At 40.2% G+C, this 26,448-nt stretch overlaps 1 protein-coding gene across 1 annotated transcript in view; it reads left to right on the top strand.

The window, feature by feature from the left end:
* Positions 1-635: 635 nt before the first annotated feature.
* Positions 636-26,448, top strand: part of Man2a1 (mannosidase, alpha, class 2A, member 1) — a 158,441-nt gene continuing 132,628 nt past the window's right edge. The window contains exons 1-2 of the mRNA XM_013020384.1: positions 636-1,004; positions 23,911-24,165. Coding sequence (XP_012875838.1) covers positions 870-1,004; positions 23,911-24,165 — 390 coding nt within the window. The 5' untranslated portion in view covers positions 636-869. The remainder of the gene's footprint in view (positions 1,005-23,910; positions 24,166-26,448) is intronic.

Here is a 26,448-nt window from a genome sequence, read left to right as displayed (position 1 = left end):
CGGGGACGCTCCTCTCCTTTCCCTCCTCTCCGCGCCGCCGCCGCCTCCTCCCGCCCCCTACGCCCTCCCCGCACTGCCCGGGTCTTGGAGGAGGAGGGGGGGGGGAGAAGGTAGAGGCGGCGGCGCCGGGGACGGGGGGCGGGAGAGGCCGGGAGCGGACGCGCACCCCGAGGAAACTCCAGCCGGATCCGAGCGCCCCGGCACCCCAGCGTGTGCGCCCACAGAAGCCCCGGGCGCGCCCCGGCCGGGTCTGGGCGGTGGCGGCAGCAGGAAGGGGCTCAGCCGGGGGTGGGGAGGCGGGGACGGGGCGGCGGGGGCGGGCCCGGCTGTCCCGGCGCTAAGTTGTGGGGCCCGGCTCCGCCAGAGCCAGTTCCTTCTGTCCGCGGGTCGGACCTGGCTCAGCGCGGTCCGCTCCGGGGTCGCCGAGCCCGCGCGTGGGCTGGGTGACGGCAGGCACGCCTGCCTTCGTCGAGAAAAAACTTTTCCTCGGTCGGGGCGGCGGTAGCAGGAAGTGCGGGCAAGCCACCTCTCCGGCTGCCGCCGGGCGCGCCGGGCTGCGTGTTGGGCGCTGAGCTGGAGATCAAGTTTGCGAGGCTCGGTTCCCCGCCGCCGCCGCCGCCAGCGCGGGTCCAGCCTCGAGGGGGGACGACCCGCCCCGGAGAGGGCAGCGGACCCGAGCGAAGGCCGGGGGCTCGTGCTGGCTCCGGGGACAAGGTGCGGAGCGCGGCCGGGACCCGCGCTGGCGCCCGAGCGCACGGACTGGGCGCAGCCCGGGAGCTGGGAGCCTTTGGCGGCCGCTTCCTGGAGTCCGCGGTTCGCCTTCGCCTCCGGGTGAGGACGGTGTCCTGGCCCCGAGTCTATCGAGGAAAATGAAGTTAAGCCGGCAGTTCACCGTGTTTGGCAGCGCGATCTTCTGCGTGGTGATCTTCTCCCTCTACCTGATGCTGGACAGGGGTCACTTAGACTACCCTCGGAGCCCGCGCCGCGAGGGCTCCTTCCCACAGGTAAGCACCTGGCAGCCCCGGGCGCGGGGCTCCGAGGCACGGGAGGCGGGGGTGTGGGGCGGCCGCGGGTACCGGCTGCTCCCCGACTTTCACCTCCTGTGTGCCCCCTTCGGCGTGGAGGCCGAACCTAAGGAGGGTCCCTGAGAGGAGGGGAGGGATCCAGCAGCCAGGTTCTGCGGCGCTGGCATCCCGGGGGCCGCGGCTCCGTAGCTGGCTCTTCTCCCGTGCGTCGATTTAGCAAACTGCTGGGCGGCGTGCGGGGGCAGGCACCCGCTGGGGGTGGGGGGGTAGAGGGAGGGGTGGAAGTGGCCATGTTCCCGCACTGAGACCTGGACTGTGGAAGTGGCCTTCGGCCCCTGCTGGCGAGGAGTGCGGCGGGGAGCAGGAGGTGTCCCTTCACTTGCACAGCTTGGGTGTAGCTTTGGGTAACCCTTCGGCTTACACAGGGCTGAGCTGCGCCTACCAGCCCAGACCCCTGGCGCGCACTGGGTCCCGGAAATTGTTCAAACACATCCCACCTGGCCGTTTTATTTCCTTCTCTTACCCCCCCTCGCCCCCCCCCGGCGCCCCGCTTCTTTATCCTCTGTGACACTTAAGAGACAAAAGTTGATTTGTTGTTTCTACCCGCTGCGATGTGGGGCTGGTTGTAGTGTCGTCATCATTCTTCAGCTGTTATTATTACATCGCGTTTGTGAGGTTTCTGGGGTGGGGAGCTGGTGGGGAAACCGCGTGCTGTTCTCCTGCCGGAAGCTGTGGGGCGCTCAGTCCTGTGCCCGCAGATCAAATTGGGAAAATGAGTTGAGAAAACGACCCATCTGAAAAGTCTTTTATGTGAAGTTACTTAAAAAAAAAGTCACAATCGGTTCTGCTTTTATGGGTACAGTACGGCGGGTGCGGGGAGTGTTTGTAGATTTTTACCCCTGACGGTGCTCTGTGATGAATCCATCTGAAGGACACACGTGCTGATAAGCTAGCCTATGCCTAGACGAACAGATAGAAAAACCTAGGAGGTGGATCAAGTCCATGTTTTCATTTTTTCCCCCTTGTGTGACAGTTTAAGTGGCTGAAAATACCCGCAGGGTTTCATCCGGTAGTGCCAGGACAAATGGCTTAGATTTGATTGACATGCAAATACAAACTTTACTTAAATAATATGAAAGTTGAAAAAGACTCTTTTATGCCTTTTACTGTCAATACAGAACGTGCAAAGATTTTGTCGGTGGCAGTGTTAAAACGATTGCTGCAACGCAGATGTTTCAGATTGTATAGAGTTTCTGCTTTTGGTATTGAGAAACAAAATGTATTGTAAGGGCTGCGGGCTGATTTTAAAACTTGAACTTAGAGTTTGCCTACTGCCTTTTGATAAGGCTGGAGAAAACAGTTTGACTGACTTTTGCTCTAGAGCAAGGAACAGTTCTAACCTTTGACATGTTGTATAACTTGGTGGTTAAACTCCCTGTGATTTCCAACCCCTCCTCCCAGTAACCTACCTCATTTTCAGAATTTTCTTCATTACAGGAAAAAAAATAATAAAAACAGATCTCTTTCACTGAAAGTGTTGTCTTGAATAATGTCCTTTAGCTTTGGCTTGGTGATCACTTGCAGATGATTTATGAAAACATCTGCATGGGGTTCTCTGGCAACCTTGACATTTTACTCTGTTGCTAAAGAAGTGACTCATTCAGTTACTGGGAATTCTCAGACAGTGTTAATTCCAGTATTTTAATATCCATCCCTTAGTACTCTGTGAGGCACTTAAGCTCTGCTTAAAGTGCAGAGCATGCAAGGGAAGAAGCCCTGGCCGCTGGAGAGGAGCAGGCATGTGTAGGTTTTGTGTGCCAGGCAACATGGTTTGGAAGGTAGAGCTTTTGGTACTTAATGTTGCCTTTCTCAGATTGTCACTGCTGGATTTTTACTACAGGAAGCAGGTACTCCGCTAGGATAGTAGGATACTGACTCCCCAAGTGGATAGACTCTGTAATCCCTTCCTAAGCTTGACACTCAATTATCTGATATTATTAGCATGGGTTTCTTACATGAGAGGCCTGGTTTCCACAACCACCACCCAGAAGGTGTGGAAATTGAAGCACAAAGAGATTATCTTTCCCAGGTCACACAGCTAACGCCTGGGATTTTAATAGGCAACCTTTAGAGTCTAGGCTTTCTACCACTATACTGACCTTTGTCAATGGGTTACGCCCTAGTCTGCCTGTAGAAAGGCCTGATAACAAAATATAAAGAATATTGTTCTCTGATACCTTCATTTTGAAAGGAACTTTTATTATGAAAGCATAAAGGATGTGGTCCTTTTTCTGAAACCATGCTAGAGATTTATATCTTCCCAGAATATCTTCTAGCTTACTTCATAGCTAAACATTATAATGAAAACCATTACACAGCACAGCAATCTAGCATATGAGTTGATTATTTTCTTTCTTTCTTTTTTTTAAACTACTTTAAACTGTGCCTTAATTTGATGGCAACATAAAACATAGCAACAATGTGTTGTAATGTATTTTGTTGGCAACTTTGGGTACTGATTTCCTGCATTTGAGTAGAGCCAGTGTAGTCAATCACTAAATGTTACTGTTGGTATCTAGGAGGGTAATGTGTCTAGAACAGTATTTTCTCTGGATTGTCCATTTTAGTTTCACTTGCTGTGGATCCTTTAGTAAGGTTACGAGGTCCATGTTGTAAGCAGCTATCCTAGGTTAGCAGCAGTTCATTTGCTGCTGGGGGGGAGGGGCTGAAGGTGCTTTTTTTCCCCCTCCTCTCTTGATTGTTTTTTATCACTTGGTCTGACTGGGGTTGGAGGGGACCCACCCAGTGCTCCACTCTCTCCCTGAAGCAACTGTCTGCCTCTAAGATCCTCTGTGGGGGTTTTCCTCTTGTGCTTCCAGGAAGAATTCCCTTGTGGATTGGATCTAACAGGTGGCCTACTGTTTTAGCCTCTGTGTGTGTGTGTGTGTGTGTGTGTGTATGTGTGTGTGTGTTTGTGTGTGTGTCCATTCTTTGGGTTAATAAATCTTAGTTAAAAAAATGGATAACAGGATGTGGCGCTGTGGCTGAAGCGGTAGAGTGCTTGCCTTGAGCTGAAGAGCATAGGTAGGGACCGCACCCAAGCATAGAGTTCAAGCCCCACTACTGACCACCGCCGCCCCCCCCCCAAAAAAAGGATAACAATTCCACTCTGGTTGAGAGGCTGGGCATGGGAATGTGGTGAAATGCTTTATTGTAACTTGTAGGGATCTCAGCAGTTGGAAAGGAGAAACGTTGTTGCATCTCTCTGAAAGTCTTGATCATCCTACAAGGCACATTTCACAAATTAATACTTATGTACATTATGAATAACAAGATGTCTTATGTTTACTCTGGAGAATTAAAATAACAAATCAGGTTTTGTGTAACAAACATTTTCTAAGTGATATAGCATATACCAAAGGGATGGATAGTAACTTTTAATGTTGATTTTAGAATCTTGATGGAAAATGTGAAAGTTAAGGTCAGACTGAATCTGTGGATCCATATATATATATTTGAACCAGGTGCTAGTGTCCCATGCCTTTAACCATAGCTACTCAGGAGGTTGAAACCTGAAGAATCCTGATTTGGAGCTAGCCATGGAAGAAAAGCCTTTGAGGCTCTACTTCTAGGGCATGGTTCCAGTAGTAGAGTACCAGCTGTGAGTAAGAAGAAGAAAATCAAATGAGAATCAAGGCCATGAGTTCAAACTCTAGCATCAGTGTATGTACACACACACACACACAGACACACAGACACACACACACACACACACACACGGCCCTGGGTTCGATTCCTCAGCACCACATAATCAAAAAGAAAAAAAACTCGAAGTTACGCTGTGGCTCAAGTGGTAGAGTGCTAGCCTTGAGCTGAAGAGCTGAGGGACAGCACCCAGGCCCAGAGTTCAGGCCCCATGACTGGACCCTCCCCCCCAAAAAAAGCCATTAGAAGATAAAAAATTAAAATTTATTATGAAACTATAATGTATATGAAGAAATGTAATAAAATGCTCTATAACACCAGTATTTTTGAGTCTCAGTTGATATTAAAAGTTGATTCATAGTAGTAAGTATAACTAGGATCTCGGTTTGTACGATTTTTTTTTCTTGTTTTCATGCATCTCTAAGTCTTAAGAATAACAAGAAAAAATTACTTATTCTTTCTACCTATCCTCTACTGCACTGTATTTAAAAACAGTAGCATCGATTGCTGGGTTTATTCAGGTGTTAGAGGGGAATTTTTCTCATTTCTTTCAAGTAAAGTTTGGGATGTATGGCTTTTGAAAATTGGTAGAACTTTGTCAATGGTGCCAACTAGTGTTGAAAGATTCAAGAACTTTAAAACCTCTTGTGCTTGTGTCTTCCATCTCCTCCTGAGTACAACTATCCTGTGGGAGTCTTTTGTTTGATAGATTTCTCTGAGACTCAAGCTTCTGAGAACCAGCCAAGTCAGATACTTGTCATTTTATCTGGTCTGAAGGTTTTATTTTATTTTATTTTTTTGTGGTGATTACAGTATATTGTTCCCAGATCTACAGTTGGCTGGGCCTAAGCAAATAGGTTTGCAACAGAGATGTCATGATTGTATTTATTGGAAGAGGATTGTCTGTGTTATTCTGTTAGCATTAAAGAATGTCTGGACTATGAACATAACATTGATAAAAATGACTAATTTGATTTTTAAAATTTTTATTTTATTGTAAAGATGCTGTACAGAGGGTTTACAGTTACATGGGTAAGGTAGTGAGTACATTTCTTGTCGAGCATTGTTACCCATTCCTGATTTGTTGTTTTACTCTGAGCCATGTATTGCTTCCTGTGAAAAAATATTTTTAAGACTGAAGTGAGCAGGTGTGCTTGATCACCTGCTTCCTTCTTGACTTTTCTGTTCAGCAGTCTCAGTTTCCCCCGACTGTTTCCCTGTTTCCATAGATCGATCTTTAAAAACAGGAGATATTCAATAGCTCTGGTGGTCTGTGGTCACTGGACTATGAAGACCCCATCACATTTTTTTTTTCTTTTTTGCCTTTTCTCTCTTAATAGTTAAGTTTCTGAAAGCCACAGGTTTTTTTTTTTTTTAATGAGTTCCTGTAGAACTAAGTAGAGGAGCTCTGAAGTTGGGAACTTTGTTTTTTTTCCTATAGTTGTTTATTGGTAGGTTGGCCAGGGGAGGAAGTAGAACATTTGATGTTATATGAGTTTCTGTTTCATTTATCAACCCAAGCTGGTGATTTTAAGGTTGAAACTGTGTTAGGTTGAAACAAGTTTTGAGGCTTGATTCTATTGTAATAGAGCTCATACTTCATGTTTTAGTGTGACTGAATTTGCCTTGTGATAGGGAAGAAACTATCTGGTTAGGAAAATACTCTGTCTCTTTACATCTTACAGTTTTTGATAGAATAGTTAAGAAAACATTATTTATGCTTTTATGCTGATAAGCACATGGTAGGCATGTTGTTGAGCATTATAATTGTAACATACTCTTTTTTAAAGAAAAGACCAACCTTGGAGCACTTTAGTTTAAAATTGCACATACCTAACTTTCACTGCCACTATGGCAGGGTTTTGTTAACACCCTTACTATTGATATTTTAGATCTGAGAATTCTTTGGTATTGGAGGCTGGCCTGTGGATTGTAGCATGTCTAGCAGGATTCCGGCTCTCTACTCATATACTCAGAATAAAATAAGATCACCTTTTTCTCCCCTTTCTCTGCTCTACCCTAAGTTGGGCAAATCATGTGTCTCTAGACATTACTAAATATCTTTTGGTCTCCACCAAAATGTTGAAAATCATTTTGGCCACAGTCAAGGCAAATGCTTGTTCTTTTTTACTCAGGGCTTTTCCTTTTCCTTTTTCTTTTTAGGAAAGAGTGATCAAAAGGTTTAATTCTAATACTCAAAAAGGATAAGTAGCCTTTTTTGATGCTTGAATTGTATTCTTTCTTTGAATGCCTAAAGTCCAGTTGCAAATTTAGGACTCTTAAATTGCAGGATGTCACAGAAAAAACAAGGGGAGATTATGCTGATGAACAAGCTAAAGAAGAGAAAAGAATATTATAACGGAACTTACTATTTAACATTTAAATGCTGAGAAGAGCCTGTGATCAGGTCATAGTAAAGAGGTAGTTCTTTACTTTCTAAAAGCTGAATTAGAGGTTGGCAGTAGTCCAGATTTATTCCCCTTGCCTTTTAGCATCGCATGATAAGATATATTGATTAACAGTAAGGTAGTATAATATGTGTAGAAATGATTTGCAATTCTGATTTTTGAAGGCATTTTGTTTGTTTTTTCTAGTGTCTTCTTTTGTTTTATTTATATTAAGTTAGATGCTACTGATTATTGAGTTTTGTGAGCCTTCCTGAGACTAGATAAATAAAACGAAGAAACTGGAAAATAAAGAAACTTCCTTGCTGTTTGTTTTATTTAGTCCTTTAAATAGCCTTTTCAAAAAAAGGAATAAAGAGGTGAGAACAGGAAAAGAATGACATTCTTGGCAAATACCTTTTCTCTTTTGTCCCAAAGTCCTCTGGTGTTGAACTCTGCCTAAGTCAGCTATCTATGAGCCAAATTGGCCTGCTTCTTTATTTTTGTAGGGATAGGAGCTAAAAATTTTCTTAAAAAACATTTTTAAAATGGTTAAATAATGTTTCATGGCTTAGCCGTCGCCATTCATCTAGAAATTTTCTGTGGCTGCTTTCAAGCTGTAACAGCATAGTTGAATAGTTGGACAGAAACTGTCTGGCCCACAAAATCTAAAATATTTACTCACTGATGTTTTTCAGGAAAAGTTTGTCAAGTCTGGGTTTAAACCATATTTCTCTGTCATTAGAGCAAGTAATTAGATATGGTGAGGTAAAGGTAGGATGATTGAAATCACGCAAAAATAGTTAAAATCGAATTCTTAAATTACTATTTGCAAAAATTGGTGTTTTAAAGTGAGATTTAGAACTTGTTTTTCGTATTTTTTTAATCTTTTTTTTTTTTTTTTTTGGTCCTGGGGCTTGAACTCTGATCCTGGGCGCTGTCCCTACACTCTTCAGTTCAAGACGAGTACTCTACCGCTTAAGCCACAGTGCCACTTCCAGTTTTCTAGTTGTTTATTGGAGATTGGAGTCTCATGGACTGGGCTGGCTTTGAACTGTGATCCTCAGATCTCAGCCTCCTGAGTAGCTAGGATTTTAGGTGTGAACCACTGGTGCCGGCTTTTTTTGTATTTTCTAAATATCCTTGGGGAATGTCTGTGGTAAGTCTGGATGTAATTAATTTGTTCATTTTCTATCACCTGAAGTCTTCTGATTTGAAGAGGGTTCTGGACCATGAACCATACAAAATTGAATTACAGCTTCACAACTGAAAATCATGACTTTTGTAATGGTTTTGATTGGCTGTAACTCACAGGTAGCCTGAATTCAGTGCCCAAAGTATTGGGATTCATCAGCACCATGGAAGGAAATTCTAGGTATAGACATCTTCGTGAACTGTCAATGTGGGGATAGGACTTGTTGGTTCTGTCTGTGGTGGGGATGGTTGCCCAACTTAGGGACAAAGAACCACCAGGCTGTTCGCAGTTACTAGACTACTCTTCTACTTGTCAAGGAGTAATTATTTTCTACTCATTTTTACCTTCTTCACTCCTAAAGAATATGTGGTGTTTTCATCTTACTTATGCTCTTAATGATTATAGCATCATCTTTAAATTGCTGTATACTTTGTCTGAACCAAAAGAGTGCACTGCATTTCATTGAGTATTGTTTAAGATTATTGTTAAGTAAGGTTCTTAAAGTGATGTTGTTTTTCTTTTTACAATATATGTATTTATACATTTTTAACATATAAGTAGATTTTTTTCACTGGCTTCCTTTACAGGTCCAGAAAACAAAACAAAAATAAAACAACAACCAACCAAAAAGAAAACTCTGTTTTGTCCTAAATGCAGAGCAGATCCTAAGTCTGACCTTATTCTAAGCTCTTGCCAGGGAACTACATTGTCCTCAGTCATAATGTTGGAGAAGTGGGGATTTTGCCAATGATTATGTCTTTCAAACACTTAAGTATTTATGGAAAGTATAAATACTCCTATAAATATATATTCAAACAGTATAGAAAGGTGTTCATTGACAGCTCACCCTGGTTACCTTCTTCCTTTCCCATCCCAGTCCATTCTTTTCTGAGTCCCACTTCTGCCCATGTTCCCCAACATAATCCCACATATATGGAATTTTGTGTTTCATTTTGAGCTGTTGTTTCTTTTTATAAGAATTAGGGATTCTTACTCTCTGGTAAACATTAATTTTATGATTAATTCTCCTGTTTGATGTGCCTACTAACTTTACATGATATAATTTCATTTGTTTTCTTGGTCCATCACCTTTAGATAGAAAGTCTCTACTCTGTACTGCAGCAAATGAAGAAGCTGGTACTTCTCCACTTCCTTCCATTCACTTCCCACTCCTTTCTTCCTTTTCTTTCTCTTTGAGTCATCAGTTCTTTTATATCCATAAGCCTGTGTCATCTGTATTTCATTCTAGGACTAATGTCTTACAGACATATATAACTACAGGTTGGTTGTGAAAGTTGAAAATTAGTAAACAATCGATACAGAATTTCAGTTAGCAAGAAGTCCAAGAGACTTGTTGTATACTAACTATACATAGTAACAATGTGTCTTATTCTTGCAAACTGCTAAGAGAGTAAATTTTATGGTTTCTTTCACAAAGTATTAATTATGAGAATACATATGATAATTAACTTGATTCAGTCATTCAAAAATGTATTCCATTTCAAAGCAGCATGTTACACAGGGTAAATGTGCACAATTTTAATTTGTTAATTAAAAAGAAATTAAAAAGTTAAGAGTAACAAATATTTTAAATTTGTGTTAATATAATATTACTTTGTATCAGGTAGCTTGATCTTACAGAGAGTGAACGATGATATGATATTGTTAGACATCTTCTACTTGAAAGAAATATTCTAAACATCAGAGAAAGTGGATTCTTGTATCTTGTATTATAGTTCCTCAGATTCATGCTGTATTTCTTTACATTTGGACTATGGATCTTTGTTTTTCCTATTTTGAATTTCTCTCCCTTTTTCTTGCTGAACCTCATTATTTTAAAAATAGTTTTACAACTCAGTATGTTCTTACATTTTTGTCTCTGTGGTTTCATCGGACTGAAAATATGAATCTTCCCATCCTCCCCCCCCACATCTTTTTTGGGGGATTTATCTCCTATATTTATTCAAATTACCTGTTCCCCCCCCCTCCCCAAGCTTGTAATGTTTTATTTTCTCTTTCATGGGAAGCTGCCTGTTAGCCAGGTGAAGATATTAGGCTGAAGGTATCATTTGTTCTTTTCTGACCACAATTGTGGAGGAATGTGGAATGGGAATGGATTCTGACATAGGTGTTAATGTTTCACCTGTGGAGCACTAGATGATGTAAACTTGAAATTGTGGCTCACTTTCAGAATAAGTTCTTCCATTAAAGCAGTTCTGAATTTGAACTTTTAGAAACCAGTTACATTCTATTTTTAAAAAATTATATTTTTATTTTTAGTAAGTAGTTATGAATGGGGTTACCATCCAACAAATCTGTTCATAAGTACAATGCATCTTTTTTTTTTAAATTGTGAGAATACCGTACAGAGGAGTTACAATTACATGGGCAAGATAACGAGTACATTTCTTATCAAGCATTGTTGCCTCCTCTTTGTTTCCCCTTCCCATCCCTTCCCATACTCCTCCCCCTTCCCCCATCCAGTCCTCCCCCCGCCCCCCATCAAAGTTGTAAAGTTGGTGTTTCGACATAATGACTTGTACATCTCATTGTTGTAATGGGTCCACCTGTATCCCTAGTGATTAACATTACCCCTTTCATCCTTCTCCACCATTCCGTCCAGCCTGACCTTCCCCTCAAAGATGTACATTGAACAATCATTCTTTTTAATAATCATTACCATCCCAGAAAAGTCATGCATATGAAAAAGTTTGATGTAGAATTTTAGAGTAGTAAAGGTCCTGCCAGATCAGTGGATGTAATTTTCCAGATAAAGGAACTGAGCCATACAAACTAGACCTCAGCAGTTTGCCTAGCTCCATAGCATAACTAGCACATGCTTGCTGACAGTGTTTGAATGCATTTTCTGCTGTTACATTGCAGACATACATTTTAGAATTTAGTGTTATGCCCTGAAAAAATAGAATAGACATACTACATAGATACCTTGCCTTTTGTAGCAGCCTTTTAAGTTATTTTGGGAAATATCATTGCCATAGGTGAAACAATTAGACACAGTTAAGTGCTGCTTAGTTGCTCATTAAATTAGTTAAACAGGTTGAACTGGTGCTAGACATATATTAGGTGCTCAGTAAATGTTATTTCCAATGGGTAGGCATTTATAATGTACCTACTATGTCCCAAGTACTGTTGTAGATTCCAGGGAAGAAGGATCCAAGACTGACATAATCATCCATGATCTTATTTTATGTACTTGATTTAGGGACAAAACCCTTAAAAAGAAACAGAACTAAGTTGTGTTGGGAAGAAGCTAAGCTTTGCAGAGTGGACTTTTGAAGAGAGGAAGAGAGTTGCTTACTAGGAAGTACAGAGTTTCCAAGCCTTGGAGTCCTGAAGGATTTACAACTGAGAAAGGGTGAGGAATTTAGAGTGCCTGGATTTTTGTCAGTCATTGATGCTTGTGAAGAGTGGTTGAGAATGCATCGCAGTTTGGGATCAATTAGCGAATAGCCTGGAGAGTCAGTCCAAAATGTTGTTATGAGTTAGATGGTACCAAACCACTCAGAGTTACTTAGTGTACTAGCCTAGAGGAAAGCAGTGTTAGAGAATTACATTTTGTAGAAAATTTTAGCCCTGGAAGGGAGCTAATAGAATATTCATTCTAGAATATTCTGGTAACAGTGTACAAGACAACTCAGAAGCAAGAAAGAAGTTGAGAATTTGTTTCAGGTACTAAAGAAATAAATCAGAAATTCCTTGCACTAGTATTGAGTTGGCTGGGAGAGACAGGAGGAAGAAACTGTAGAGATGTTTGCAAAGAGAAGCCCTTGGATAAAGAACAGTGATTAGGGCTTGAGTCAAAAATTTATTTTTCGTCTTTTCCTCTTGGGGCCTTGGAGACTAGTTGCACTGTTCACAGATGAATAGTTTGAAAGCCAAGCTGGTTTGGGAAGCCAGGTTCAGTTCTATTTATGATGAAGTGGACATTCGTGGAAATAGCCAAGTGAGCCGGAATGCTGGATGAGAGATCAAGGAAGGGAGTGTGATCTGGGAATCTGATCAGAGTTGAGAACAGAATGAGCTCACTCTGACTGTGCTTAGGGAGGACACAAAGAGCCAAGTACAGTTCTTATATCTAAAGCTACCCTTCTTATACTAAGATTATTGTGCAGCAGATGTTAATGAAATAAAGGGGCTTGTATTCAATGTGTCAGAAACCAGCTCATTGATCAGCATACCTGAAACAAGGTAAGATGGTCATAAGGAGGGATTTCAAAGAAGCATTTTAGGAGGTTGTTTTAAAAAAGACCCCTCTCATCTTTAGTGCAATTATGGAACTAAATTACTTCTCCTACCTTGTAAGATAGAACATAGATTATTTGTGTGTATGGAGGAGGTGGAGATGGGAGGATATGCTTTAAGAGGTAAAAGACAACATGCCAGATAGGGGGCTCCCAGATCAAGGTTATTTTGTAGGTCAGATTTCTAAGAATATTCCCTATACTGCCTCTTGTTTAGAGCATAGAGCTCCTTTTTTTTGTTTGTTTGGTGGCTGACACAAGATCTGCTCTTGACCCAGGGCTACTTCTTGAAAACTTGTAGAGTTAGTTAACTGCAGCATTTCTGTTATAAGACACATTTTGTGACTTTTGGGGAAGAAGGTCTGACTAGTAGTTGTTTAAACCAACAACTAAAACAACAGAATTTGAAAACTCAGGAAGTTTATATCCTGAATATGGATGGTATATTTACAGATTTGTTATTATTGTATTCTTACATATTGTATCTTATTGTTGATTGCTGTTTCATCAATCAATAGAGTGAGATGGATTTTTATATAAGAAGACAATTGGGAAAAATTGTATTACTTAAGATAATCATTGGTGCTTGTAAAACATTGTTGAGAAGTTCCGGGTTCATTAATTTAAGCTGAGGTTGCATAAATGACCGTTTCCTACTAATAAAGACTAGAAGGGGTTTACTCAGGAAGTGATTCATAAAAATAAGATTGAAAAGAAGGCTGATTAATAAATACAACTCCATTTTCAGAGGCCCTCCTGAACTATTTCTGCTTGAAAAATGACCTTCAGCATGCCAGTTGCATTTATTTTAATAGACTAACACTGCTTAGGTTGATTGGCTTAGTCTGTTACAGACTGTTATTCTGTTTTACATTGAAATTGTTCTTTTTTCCCCTCAAAATTACTTGTATATGTCGAAAGAACTTAGGTCAGCAAATTCTAAAATACATACAATCTATGCATTTAATCTACAGGGAATGAATTTAGGTAGTACAAATAGATATTCTGGAATTACCAGAAACTATGTATATGTCAGAAAAGACAAGGCACATTACCACCACAAACCACCAGCCAGTCCATATGGTATATGTGACAACATAACCCTGGTTGGCTGGGAACCATAAATATGTATCACATAGCCTTTCATGCAAGTTCTCAAGCATGATACACTCTCAGAGTGCTAGGTGTAAAGATATTGAAGTAGTAAGAATGAATTTTAGGGAACAAAATCGGTGTGGTTCTTAAAACTTTCTGCAAGAAAAAAATTGTGTTTCTGGAACATTATTTTATTTTTATTTATTTATTTATTTTTGGTCTGGTCGTGGGGCCTGAACTCTGGGTCTGGGCGCTGTCCCTCAGCTCTTCAGCTCAAGGCTAGTGCTCTACCACTTGAGCCACAGCGCCACTTCCGTTTTTCTTTTCTTTTTTGCTTATGTGGTGCTGAGGAATCGAACCCAGGGCCTCATGCATGCAAGGCAAGTGCTCTACCACTGAGCCACCTTCCCAGCCCCAGAACATTACTTTTAAAGAAAGTATTAGTCAATTAATTTGCTCAGTGCCACATAATTGTAATTATGAAATAGATCTATAAGCAATAGCTCTGATTTTTATTAGAATGTTTTATAATCCAGACATTTTGTCCTACTTATAAACCCTTCTAGTAATGGTTTTTAAAGGGTATCTGTTTTTACACAATTGTACTGTATGGGATAAGTTGGTGATTAAAATGTTACCTCAAACTGGAATGGTTTCTTTTTAGTCTTACAGGGCTAATGCAGGTGGTCGTGGGGCGGGGGGAGGCATGAAATTATAATCTGAGTATACATCTGGAATTTCAGAATGGAAATGCATCTGTCTTCTGGATTCTGTGGAAAGTGCCAGCAGCTAGCATTTTCAGAAGAGAGTTGGAGGAGAGGATATGCTATTATTCCAGGGCAGGGCTGGGGGTCCTCCAGCCATGGCTGAATGGCTTCCCAGGTGCAGTCACAAGGCCTTGGGTGCCCTGCCAGAGCATACTGGGAGTCCCAGTTCTTCTCACAGTCACTTAGCACTCATATCACCTACTCCTTTCCGAGTGGCCTCTGTTACAGTTATAACTAGGTGGTGTGAGATTTAGGAATAATTATTTACTAGGATACAGTGTGTATGGCTTCTGTGTTTTGTAGGATATTATGTAATTGCTCACATGGTCAGGGCATTTACTTCTTTGAATGAACAAGTGACTACACTGAAGCAACATCTGTGAAGATGTTCAGGCATATTAATCTCCAGGTTGGAAAAATACCATTAGAAAGTCATTTGTGTCTGTGGCTTGTGGCTTGTTGATGGAGTAGTAGGGATACATATGTATGTATCCATAGGGAACTGTAGCTACAGCCCCATCCCCAATTACATTTTTGTTTTTGTTTTTAGCTTTAGCAGTATGTCTTCAGGGATGAAGTGCTGAACTTCAGGGGTTACTTGTCATTGTCATAGTCATTGTATCAAACCTGGAAGCCTTCCTGGTAAGTGCTAGAGATCTGCTTAAATAGCAGGATTTTACATCCAAGTTGATAGCAGCTATAGTCAGTAATGATACCTGGCTGGAAGTATGGACTTGCGTTTACCAAATCACAGTTCCTAGATTTAGCTTGAATGAAGTGGTTCTTAACTGGGGGTTGTGTGACTATTGCCTAGTGAGCCATTGAAAAGAATAAAAAGCAAATTTGTGCTTGCTCTGTAAGTAACTCCATTTCTTCTAGTTGCTGATTCTCAGATTTATATATTCATCCTTGACTTCTGTCCTGAGTTCCAGGCTTGGGTGTCCACTGATGCATATCTGTCAGCTGTTGAGTATAACACTTTCCTCTCTATCTGCACCTCCCCTAATATCCTGTTTCTCTAAATTGGCACCCTTCATCTTCCCACTAGTCTCAGCAAAAAAGAAAGAGGCTATTTTTCTTCCTATCCTGTCCCTCTCATTGCTACTCCATCCAGCCTTTCCTATTCTTCTTCCTTCGCTACCTTGATCCAGGCTACCATGGGTTTTCCCTGGCAATTTGTAGTTACCTTGTACTCTGTCCAACCAGAGTGGCTCTAAATCACTTTTTATTCATTGACTACAAAACTGTGTTCAAGATGCAGATAGTGCTTTTCTTTCCCTGGATATTATTTTTAATTATAAAGAATGACTCTGCCTTTTTACTTGCTTTATTCAGGGTCAGGTGTGGAGGCTTCTTCTGCCCAGGTTGTTCTTTCTATGGAACAGGTCATGTAGGTTCATGGTCTCACTCTTCAGCCTGGTTGTGTGGCTCACAGCAGACTTTAGCTCTTCTGACGAGGATCTGTGAGACTTTCTCCAGCAGACTGCAAGTATAAGATATCCTCCATGCTTTATTTGTATTAAGCCAACTTTTCACCAGGTGTATTGTGTCCCATTGCATTTGTAAACAACACAAACAATGGCTGAGAGCAAGAACAATATTGTCTCATAGTTGCGAGGTCAGAGGTCCGGAACAGGCAGAGCAGCAGCATTGCTTCATGGAAGGTCTAAGTGAGAACCAGTGTCTTGCATCTTCTAGCTTCTAAAGATTAAGTTAGAGTCTTTGTTTCAAGACCCCTCCCAGTAATAGCATTACTCTGCCTTCTTCTGTCTTTACATTTCTTCTGATGTCACTCTTCTGCCTTTCTCCTTTCCCTTAGTAGAATTTTTGTGATTATCTTGGTCAGCTTGTTCTGATATAAAGTAATCTTACCATCTCACATGAGTAAAGTTCCTCTTGCCATGTAAGATAATGTGTAGACTTCAGGGATAGTTCATGGCATCTTGGGGTAAGCATTATTCTGCTTATGTTTTGTATGCGTATGTGGGGATTATTAAATATTTGCATATACTTGATGAGGAAACATCTGTACTGAGGCTCAGAGAAGTTTGGAGTTTGCGTAAGGTTCCAGGGCTTGGCATTGAATCTGCTTTTAACTACTGTGTGTGTACCATTTCTTCATGTGTAGCCTTAAAAGTGTTTGTTAGAAAGCTGCACTTCCATTGTAGCAGCAGTTGTGATCATGTCATCAAGTAAAGCAGGTCCCCATTTTAAGTTTGTTACAACTATTTCAAGTAATGGATTTTAGTTTATCTGTATTTTGCCTGTAAAGAAAATGAGGTCCCAAAAGTTGAGTTAATTTCCTCAAGGTCACAGAGCTAGGATTAGAACATAAAAATCTGAATCAGAACCAGCCATTTAGTTAAAAGGCCTTTACCTTTATCTGGTAAAGGAAGTCATGAAGAAAAAGATAATCATTATCTGTGTTACATTGTAGGAACACAATAACAGAATCAGTACAGAAAGATGGAGTAATGAAAGGATGGGTTCAGTCTAACAGAAATAGATTTAAAAGGGGGAAAATGCAGGGTGAGAGAGCAGGAATTTCAGATATATACATGGGTAAAGATTTGTTTCTTTTGTAATGCTCCCAGTAGTGTCATATTATAAACATGTAATCTCACTACTTTTATGGTTCTCTTAACTGGAAACTTTATGTGATTGACTGCAGCTCATATATCATTACCTTGGTAAGAAACATATAGGCATCATCTTGAGGTTCTTTTTCCAAACCTTCTACATTTCCCATATCAGGTGAAAATCATAACTCACTGAGCTATGGGTAGTGCAAGTTAAATACCCGAAGTTGAACTATACAGAATCCACAGTCTTTACACAAAAAATGGAACCACAGACTTCATCCTACTCATGAGTCATATTTGTCACCATGGCCAAGCATAGACCAAGGCTATTTCTAAACAGTTCATAATACCATTCTATTAATTAGGATTTTCCATTCTTTTCTTACCTACTTCATTTTCAGTGAGGATTAAATCATCAGAGAAAAATTAATTTCTCATCGAGTTAAATCTAGCAAGAAAATAATTCTCTCTTACAAAATTGTGAGAGTTTTGTTACTATTTGAATTGTTTTTGGTAGGAGGTGATATGCGCAAAACAGTTTAACACTTCCTCATCCAGAACATGTGCCATACTGTTTTTTTTTTTTTTGTTCTCTTCTTTTTTTTTCTTTCTTCTAACAGATTTTGGAGATCCTCTTTTGCTGGAGGCATTGTGCTAGGCATCACGGAAGTAGGAGAAGCAAAGCAAATATGTCACTCCCTCTTGACATGTGGATGCATTAATAGGGAAAAAGGGGAAGCAGTGCGTGAAGAAAATAAATTTTTGCTATGGAGGAAAAAGTAGTTGGGCTACAGAATCACACAAGGAAGAGTATTTTAGATAGAACGGCTGGGAAGGCTATGCAGAGGTGATATTAAAGTTGAGAGCTGAAGCATGTATAGAGAGAATATATTCAAAGATACTGCAATGGGGCGGGGGTAGAGCTGGCTCAAAACTGGGTTGCAATCAGGAAGAAGCTAAATGGGAATGGGAAGGAAAAAGGAGAAAAAGGATGGAGCAATGCATGTCCTCCCTCATTAACTGTTATAGCAGAGTAGTACCCCATTCAGGTGTTTTTTTTTCTTTTATATTCTTTATTCTTTTTTTTTTAAATTGTGAATATACTGGACAGAGGGGTTACAATTACATGAGCAAGGTAATGAGTACATTTCTTATCGAGCATTGTTGCATCCTCCTTTGTTTCTCCTCCCCCCCCCCCCCCCCCTCCCTTTCTCTCTCTCTCTCTCTCTCTCTCTCTCTCTCTCTCTCTCTCTCTTGCTCCCCCCCCCCCCCCCCCCGCCAACATTGTAAAGTTCGTTTTTCGACATAATGACTTGTACATCTCATTGTGGCAATGGGGCCACCTGCATCCCTATTTAAACAATTTGTTCTTTCCCTTCCCCTCCCTAAATTATACCAACATCAAATACACTGAAAACAGGGGTTATACCGTGGGGGAGGGACATACAAAGCAAGAAAAAAAATCATCATACATATGTTAGAAACAATAGCAAGAAAGAAAAACCATTTTATTCCAAATGCAACAAGAAAATCAAGAGTGGATGCTAAAAAAGGTCTGGAATAGAGGAAGGATATAAGCATATAAGCCAGCTAAGAGGCTGATGCACCAGACTAGAAGAGAGTCTTGGTGACTCTGAGCAAGGTATTAGAAGTCAGGAGGGAGAGGAATCAACTGTGTATTTTGGAGGAAGTATGGAAAGAGCTTAAAGATAGCTTGAACATTGTGAGGAAGGAGGAATAGTCATTTATGACCCCAAGATTTTGAGAGTGTTCAACTAGGTAGAGATTTAAAGCCATTTATTGGAGACTTCAGAATTATAAGTAGCTTTGGGGGAATGGATAGTTTTGGCATTTAGATTTGAAACCCAGTTAGAGATATTAGATAGGCATTTGAATATATGGATTTGTTTTTCAGAGACTAGATTTCAGCAGGAGATATAAATGTGGGAGACATCGGTGTAAATAGGAATTTGAATTATAGAATGGACGATATCATGTTAGACCGTGTGGAGAGGTAACAGGGCTAAGGAGGTAGCTAACTTGAGGCTCTGTAGCCTTTTGGGGTTGGGTAGAGAGGAGTCATCAAAAGAGACTGATAAACAGTAGGCAGGAAAAAAAGTGAAGGACGCGTTCAGTTGGGAATCAGTGAAGGTAGTGCTTCTAGTGAAGGAGTGCCCTACTCTGCCACCCATCCTCCATGTGACAGGGGTAGGCCCAGAACTTAGCATCAAGCTTGGAATGTGGAGGCTGTGCGAATTTCACAAGGACAGTTTTTATGGAGTGTGGGCAGGACCTGACTGGAAAGGGCAGGTGAGTGAGTGGACATTTATAAGGAAGGAGAGGTGAGGAATAGAGACTCTGGATAATCCCCACGTATCCACCAAGGATGTGGGGCCCTTGGGAAAATCTGGGAGTTTTAATCAGAGTTCTGCAGATTGATAGAACTGAGCGACAAAGGGTAAGAGGATAAGAAGAAATAGGAAGAGTGGGAATAGAATTACTGGAGAGGTGGCTTACTTGGTTTATAAGAGGCCAAAAGGCTCCACAAAAGTGCAAATTACAAACTTGGAGAACTAGAGAAACAGGTCCTATTGCTCAGTCCAGGTCTGCAGGCTCTGAACCAAGATGAGGCTCAAATTATCAGAGCCAGGGTTCTGTTGGTGTGAGTCTTAGAACCCAAAGGCTGGAGCACCTGGAGTTCTTGTATCCAGACATAGGTACTAGTTTGGAAGAGAGTAGGAATTTGTCCTTTGTTAGCATTTTATTCCATCCAGGTCCCTGAATGACTTGGAGGGCAGGTCTCCTCAACTCAGTCCATTGACTCACCTATCCCCCCTAGAAATCCTCACATATTGGGGCACCTAGTCTATTCTAGTCAATGCCAGACCCACCTGCCTGGGCTTCTCTCTCAATAGAAGAGGTGAGGGGCTTCAATGTCTATGGAAGCATCGAGAGCTATTAATGTTTAGTGGCTGCCTAGATCCCTGAATGCACTTAAGTTGACTTCCAAATCAAAGCAGAGGAACAGAACTGACTTTAAACAATTCAGATAGGATGTATAAAGAGTGATACTGTCCAAAAGGAAATGTACTCTTTGCCTGACTTACATAACGGTAACTCCTCTGTTTTTAGCATTTTCAAATAAAAATAATTAGTGTATTTACTCCTGTAACACAGAAATGTTTATATAGTGACTATTTTTCCCCTATGAGAAGAGCAACTTCAGATAGTTACGTAGGATATGCTGTACTACTAAGTTTACTACTGAGTCCTACTGAGTACTGCTACTGTAGTAGGGAAATTTCATGGAGCAGTATGGAGATAGTGTAACCACAAGATCAAAGCCTTGAGCAGTCCAGAGAGATTTGCTTGGATGTCAGCAGAGGCTTGGCCTTTGAGCTGGTGAGAGAGGAAAACACGTTTCTTTTTTCACTTGTAAATGATAAAGAAGAACTTGTAGATTTTGCTGTGATCGAGTAACCACTGTGACGCTGGACCTTGGTTCCCCCTGGGGGAAATCATTATATAATATATGTAGATTTGGTGGTAGATACAGTCATTGATTTTGTTCACAGGACAGAGTGGGTACTCATCATATTCTACCTTGTAGTAGACTCTAAATTTGCTCTCTTCAATGTCTTTGATATTTGTGATTTTCTTTTCTTCTTTGCTCAGTTTTTCTCTTTCAGCAACAGGAGAGAAAAATCAAATATGACCTTCCCCACTCCTCACAGAGCAGCACACGGCTTTCCAATAGAACTGATTAGCAAATCAAAGGATAAAGTGGTTTCCTCACAAGTGATTTTCTTGCCCTACAGAAAATTGGCTTTTTCAATATTACTATCAGTATTCGTTGACTTGTCAGCATAATTGAAACATTATCTGTGATTTCTGTTTCTTTTATGCAAACGGAGAGAGCATCCTCTTAAGGTCATGCCACTCTTCCCTGTCACTTGTACAGAGTTTGCTTATGAGGTGTAAATCAAGAATTTTGGCTTTTTGGAAGGAGACTTTTTCCCACTGCATAATATAGTGTGAAAGTGATTTTCATCAGGCTATTATGCTGACATGTCCCTGGGCCACTCTCTTCTTCATGCACCTAGAATTCTAGGTACTAATCACTAATTGTATCTTTAGTGCTACAATGAGATTTAAAGCCCTCTTTAATGTCTGCAGGCTTCCTTTTCAAGAAATATCTCCAGAAATGTTTATTTTTGAGTAAGTCATAGGTTATAGACCCAACACCGTAGGAAAAATATTCCTTGGAGGGACGGACTTCAAAGGTAGTGTTACCGTAGGTATATACCTGCATCTAAAATTGTATTTTTCTTTTTTAAATTATAAAACATTTGGAGAAATGTATGCAAAGATTGTGTGTCAGTGCATTAGACTGAGGTAAAGTTTTATTTTGTAATGATGGGTAGGTTTACTAAAGCCAAAGCAGATCAACAAGTTCTAATTCTGCTTTGAATAAGAACTTGATTGTCTCTTACTAGGGCATTAGAAATTTCAACAATGAAGTGGATTTTTGTTTTCAGTATTGGAAACACTTAGAATCTATCAGAAGTGATTCATGCTGGACTCTGATGGCTCAGGCCTGTAATCCTAGCTACTCAGGAGGCTGAGGTCTGAGGATTACAGTTCAAAGCCAGCTTGGCAGGAAAGTCTGTGAGAGTAGTATCTCTAACCTTCAGAAAACTGGAAGTGGTGTTGGTTTTCTGTTATTTCAGACAAACTTTGAGAACCTATCTTAAGTTTAGAAAGGCTATATATATATAGATTAGTGATTTGCCTACCTGGCTCTCAAATATTTTCTTCTTTGGATTATGATAGAGGGCCATCTTTAGTCTTTCCATGGAAAATCAACATTGATGAGTGCTTCACTGATGTGAATAGATATGATATGACTTAATTGATTTACTTATTTGGAATCTATGTCATTCAGCTACAGTGAGATTAAGAAGCCCTCTTTAATGTCTCCAGAAATAGTCCTGGGCTGAATTTCTCAGGTTTCCTTTGCTGTGCTGTCTCCAGATGTAAATCAAAGCATATTCTCTTCCTTTCTTACCTGTGGAGCTTGTCTTATACAAAGAGGTCTTATGCTGAAACCTTTCTTTTCCTTTCTTAATGTGTGCTGGTGAACAGGCTTCAGCGTTCTACTGTATGACATACCACTTCACCCTAGATGCACAGCTGCCTACACAGACTACTATTTGAAAGCGTAGGAGCTATTTCTGTCACTACCCAAGTAGAGAAGCCTGTGAAAATATCTTTCAGGTCTGTGGGGGCATGTTGCAGTCTTGTGCTCTTTGCTTATAGCAGCAAGGATTTTGATACTTAGCTCAGCCTCCTCCTCCCCACCCTTAAGATATTTGTTGCTACTTTTGGCTAGGTTCTCTTTTTTCCCCCTTATTCCAAAATTTCTTTTCAGACTTCTGTCTATTCTGGCATCATTCACTTGAATGACTATCATTGTCTTGGTAGTTCTTAGTCTATTGACTTATCCCCTTCTGACCACATAACTTGTGAATATAATTCTTGTATCTCCCATTCCCTCCTCACTAGAAAAACAGAAAATATTTGTAACAGGCTAAAAAAGAATATAAGTATCCAAAACTAGTTTTTTTAAAAAAATATTTTTCTTATCTATGTTTTTCAAAAGTGTTTCCTATCCCATACATTTTTTTTTGATTGGTTGTGGGGCTTGAACTCAGGGCCGGTATACTGTCCCTGAGCTCTTCAGCTCAAGACTAGCGCTCTACCACTTGAGCCACAGTGCCAATTCTGGTTTTCTTGTGGCTTATTGGAGATAAGAGTCTCATGGACTTTCCTGCCTGGGCTGGTTTTGAACCATGATCATCAGATTTCAGCCTCCTGGGTAGCTAGGATTACAGGCGTGAGCCACCGGCACCCGACTCCATACATTGTTTTCATAGTGCTTTTTAAAATGTTTCTCCCCAAATAACTTTCGTTGTATTTCTATTTTTAAATGAAATTATATTTCTTTTTAGTGACTAAAACTCTTTTGTATACTTGGAACATATATATGTGTATGTATATATATAAACATGTATATATATATGTATATATAAAATCTTTTGTATACATACACATATATACACACAAATATATATATATATATTCATATATATATATTCAAAGAGAGAGAGAGAGTATGTTGGGCAAATCCAAGGTTGTCCTTGCTCTCATAAGTGAGGTGTTAGTCTGCATAGCAATGAGGCTTAGCTCATATGTATGGCAGACTTCTTAATGTGAGAATCAACTATGGAACTCTGAAAGTCCCAAAGTCTAATAAAAAGTGTGAATGACTTATGGAATGGCTGCTTGGGAGATGTGTATGTTTATGATTAATTAAGACTTGATGAATTGTTTTTTCTCTAGATGATATTTCTTATTTAGGTTTCTCCATTACTGTTAACGGGTTGAGATGGAATGATCTTGTCAGGTCCATATTATTGTCCCTTGTGAATTAAGTTAAATCAACTAGACTTGAATTAAAAATTCCATACCTAAAATGTAACAGGCTATTTGTTATACTTAATGATTCCAGGGACCCAGTGGTGTTTTAGAACTTAATGGGGCTGAAAAGTGAGTAGGAAATACGCACCCATGTATTTTGGGTGTTCTCTTTCATATTTTGAAATATCATCAAACAAAAATTGGAGCTATGGAGAAGATTTTGTGCTATAAATTGGTATTTCGATCTTGCCAGCTGTTCATGCTTTCTGTGATCCACTTATAAAAGTGGAAAGGGAAGGGTGAATGGCTGCCCTCTCACGCAGCCACATAATTAAGGGAAAAAAACAAAACAAAACAGTATGTCTTAGCAAAGCTATAGTAGTGTTTCATAGCTGCCTTTTTCTTTTTATTACAGGGCCAGCTTTCGATGTTGCAAGAAAAAATAGACCATTTGGAACGTTTGCTAGCTGAGAATAATGAGATCATTTCAAATATTAGAGATTCAGTCATCAATTTGAGTGAATCTGTGGAGGATGGTCCCAAAAGTTCACAAGGCAATTTCAGCCATGGTGCTGGTTCACGTCTCACCTCATCACAGTTATTCTTTAAGGTCGACCCTAATGATTGTCTCTTTGCTTCACAAAAAGGAAGTCATCACCCTGATGTACAGGTACTGTGGACATTAATAATCACGGGGTGTTTTTATTATTTTATTTTCAGATTTGATCAGGTTTCTGTTGGTGATAAGTTGTTTAAATTCTAGATTCCATTTGCTATTTCTGTGAAGTAATTTGGTCACATCATTATTTTTCATTTTTGTTGATGTGATAAAATTCCATACTTTGGTGTTTCAGTTTTCTTGTGAATGCAATCATTTTTTGTGCCATTTTATTCTTAATTTCTATAATGGTTGACAATCTTTTCAAGTTTAAGTTTGCCAGAGATTTTCTTACCAATTTTTCTCTTTCTCTCTCCCTTCTTTCCTTCCTTTCTCCCCGCCCCCCCATTTCTTCTTTTTGTCCTTTCTTTCTATAGAAGAAAAGCCCTGCTTTCACTGTATTTTACCTTACAATGTAGAGTTAGGTATTTTTGCAAGATACATTGTATGGGAAGAGAACTATTCTGGAGAAGTGATCTCCAGTATGGAAGCCACCATCTGCACGTGGCTGACAGGCACCTGCAATATATGTGGCAAATTTGATTTGAGATGTACTATAAAGTATAACACAAAAAACAGACTGATTTAGGCTTAGTATGAAAGTAGCTCACTTGTGCTTTGATTGCATATTGAGTTAATAATAGGATAGGTTAAATAAAATACAACATTAAAATCAATCTCATCTGTTTCATCTTACTAGAAAATTAACATATTTGGCTTGTATAACATTTTACCTGGACCTTCTAGAAGGTAATGAAGTTGGAAGCCAGGGCCAGAAAAGACTTGGTCTTTCTTAAACTCATATCCACCCCTGCTCTGCAAATAAGCAGGGGACTATGTTTAACCCTGTGCCTTGGACCAGAAACTGGAACTCTCTTACAGTGTGAATATTTTTAAAATTGAACAGAATTAGTTGACCTTAAGCTTGGCTTTAGAGAAGGCACTTTTAACTCCTGGGGATCTAGAATCTGGTTTTTAGGCCAGGACTCCCAAGTCAAGTCAGAACCTAGGACCACGTTTTGCACCTACAACATCATCAGCTGATGGGTGGCTGGATTCAGAGGATATCAGAGGCCTGAGCTTTGCAGGGATTATGGTTTCTGTGAAGCTTGGCCTCATTTGTATTTTTACTGACTATATTAAGTACCTACCCTTGTCAACCATCCTAAGTGAATAGCCAACCTTTAGGTATTTGTTTGAATGTGGGTTGGATAGACAGGATTTACAAAGTCACCATGCCTGCAGTGGAGCCAGGCATGCGGGCGCTGGGATAGCCACAGAGCCCAAGTAAGAATCTGGAGGAATATAGAGTCTGCATGCTAATGCCTCCTCCTGCCCACATAGTTCTTAAAGGCATCATTCCTTAGCCAGTGATATGTTATTGTCTAGTGATAAGTTGTGATCTCTTATGTATGTATTTTTTTCTGTAATTGTTATAGCTTAATTAATTTGGATAATGGAAATACTATAAACAGTAGTTTTTTTCTTTTTCATATTTGGCATCAGAGTATATGAAGAATAAGTTTTATGTTTTGGGGGAGGTAATTTCTTTTCTTTGTGTGCAAGTAGATTATTATTTACAAGGAATACTGCATTGGAAAGCTGGAAAACATTTTTTTTTTTGAAACAAGATCTTTCTATCTTGCCCTGAGTAGTTTCCAGCTCCTATATGCTGGAACAAAAGGTACTCACCACCACATTCAGTTTTTGGAGACATTTGGATACTTAAAAGTTAAATCTCATTTCCTTTTCAGAGAAGTCTCTCTTTCAACCAGACCCAAAGAAACATAGGTCCTGTAGTTTCCCTTATTTGCAATAACTAGTATATGTCTAGGATAATCTTACCAGACAAGCAGAAAAGGTCAAAAGGTATGTACATATGACCAGATAAGATGATGTTAAGCGAAATGAACCCCAAGATAGGGCCACAAAAGGTTTTTTTCTTTGTCGCTGTTGTTTTTAATGACTGTGTGATTTTTTTTTTTTGGTTTCTTTTGTATGTGCTTTTCCCATGGTATAACCCCTGTTTTCACTGTATTTGATTCTGGTTCCCTGCATCTTGTATGCATTTTTCTAATTTGGTGAGGGGAAGGGAAATAACAAAATGCTGAAACAAGGATACAGGTTGACCCATTGTAACAATGAGATGTACAAGACACTATGTTGAAAATGAAGTTTACAACTTCCTGGGCCAGGATAGGGGGAGGAGTTGGGCAGGTGAGAGAGAATGGGATGGTAGGGGAAAAACAAAGGAGGGGGTAACAATGTTTAATAGGAAGTATACTCATTACCTTA

This window comes from Dipodomys ordii, unplaced genomic scaffold, assembly GCF_000151885.1.
Source record: "Dipodomys ordii isolate 6190 unplaced genomic scaffold, Dord_2.0 Scaffold50, whole genome shotgun sequence".
In the NCBI taxonomy this organism is placed as follows: Eukaryota; Metazoa; Chordata; class Mammalia; order Rodentia; family Heteromyidae; genus Dipodomys; species Dipodomys ordii.
Note: the sequence above shows the minus strand (reverse complement) of the source record. Positions and strands in the feature narration are given on the sequence as shown.